Source organism: Sinocyclocheilus rhinocerous, unplaced genomic scaffold, assembly GCF_001515625.1.
Source record: "Sinocyclocheilus rhinocerous isolate Xijiao unplaced genomic scaffold, SAMN03320098_v1.1 scaffold877, whole genome shotgun sequence".
Classification (NCBI taxonomy): Eukaryota; Metazoa; Chordata; class Actinopteri; order Cypriniformes; family Cyprinidae; genus Sinocyclocheilus; species Sinocyclocheilus rhinocerous.
The window spans coordinates 238055-239612 of record NW_015662177.1 but is presented as its reverse complement, the minus strand read 5'-3'; the positions used below and the strand labels follow the sequence as shown (position 1 = coordinate 239612).

The window sequence follows — 1558 nt, the reverse complement described above, 5'->3', positions numbered from 1 at the left end:
TTTTTTACCCAGTCATTTAAAAATAACACATTTTATAGATGTAACGACAATACCGTGATACCGTGAAACCGTGATATTTTTGCTTAAGGTTATCATACCATCAAAATCTCATACCAGCCCATGCCTAATATCGGCTAAACGATATATCGGTCGGGCTCTAGATAAAGCATCCAAAGTCTTTATATTATAAATGTGGTTTAAATCAGAAATAGCAGCAATGAAATTTGATGCACACAGTGAATATCTCAATAAAACTTTTACACAGAAAGGAGTTCTGCAAGCCTTAAGCTACAAACACAAACTCAGACTAGGTGCCAAACAACAAACAGGAACAGGAAATGGCAGCACTGCAAACACACACAACAACCTAAGTATTTTATGAAAATATTGAATGAAAACCACATTTTCTTCAGAAAAATTAGTTTTAGCGAAATTAGTGAAAGCAAAATGCACAAGGACATTCAAATTTATGAAAAGAAAAATGAAAAACTGTATGCATTTGTGCAGATACCCAGTGTACAACAAATTTCATTTCTGTCACAGGCATCTTTCTTTGCGTGAGTGAATATAATACAGGTGGGTTAAGGCCATGCTGTACCTTGTTTAGTCAGAGCATCTCTCAAGGCTGGAGTGATCATCTCTCTCTGCTCCTCCTCGGACTCGCTCTTCCTCACTCCATTCTGCTTTGACAGCTTCACCCTCTGAGAGTCCTCTTCATCTCCCTCCATCCTCTGCAGCACATACAACCACAAAGAAAAAAAAAAGACACGAAACCAGTCACATAAAAAAACCTGTTCATTCATACAACCTAGTAGGACTGCACGATTATGACAAAAATCATTGTAATTGCGATTATTAATTACGATTATCACAAATTACATTGAATGATGTTTATACCATTGTTTGATGCAACTGCATGCCGTATTTTTACATGAAAATAAACAAGCTGAAAACACTCAGACAGAAAAATACAGATACTGTCATGCAAGAAAAATTTCAGACTCGTCTGACAATAAAGTGTTATATCATCATATCATCATATCACTCTAACTGAAAAACCTTTAGTGCTTTTCTATAGTATTAAGCCTCAAATGTCAACTATACATCGGATTGGTTTCTTCTTTAAATTATAAAAAAAGTAAAAATATGAATGGTATTATAATGTTATACTAAAACTAAAATTAAAATAATGGGGAAAACCCTTAAGATAACATGTAGAAAGAAAAAAAACGCATCTTAAGCACGCAGAATAACCAAAGTCCCTTTAAGGCAAGTCATGTCACTCGGCGGCCATCTTTGAAACGCCTCTCGGGCATGCAAGTGCTGCTCCTATCTCTTTGAATGGGGAAACATCAAATTCTCCAAAACTGTTCACTAAGCTTATCATTAAATTTCATATTTGAAATCACCAATGAAATCTGAATCATAAATGTTGTTTATTTTGCTCAGATAGCGTAAAAAAAAAAGCGTATTTTTCAGGCTAGATCAGCCAGTGCGCATGCGCAGTCCTAATCACACGTCTCAGAGCGTTGACTGTTTCTATAGCAACCGGGACGCT

General features: G+C 35.8%; 1 protein-coding gene across 1 annotated transcript in view; it reads right to left on the bottom strand.

The window, feature by feature from the left end:
- Positions 1-1558, bottom strand: part of tyw1 (tRNA-yW synthesizing protein 1 homolog (S. cerevisiae)) — a 76340-nt gene that overhangs the window by 53834 nt on the left and 20948 nt on the right. Inside the window, exon 8 of the mRNA XM_016537968.1 lies at positions 599-731. Coding sequence (XP_016393454.1) covers positions 599-731 — 133 coding nt within the window. The remainder of the gene's footprint in view (positions 1-598; positions 732-1558) is intronic.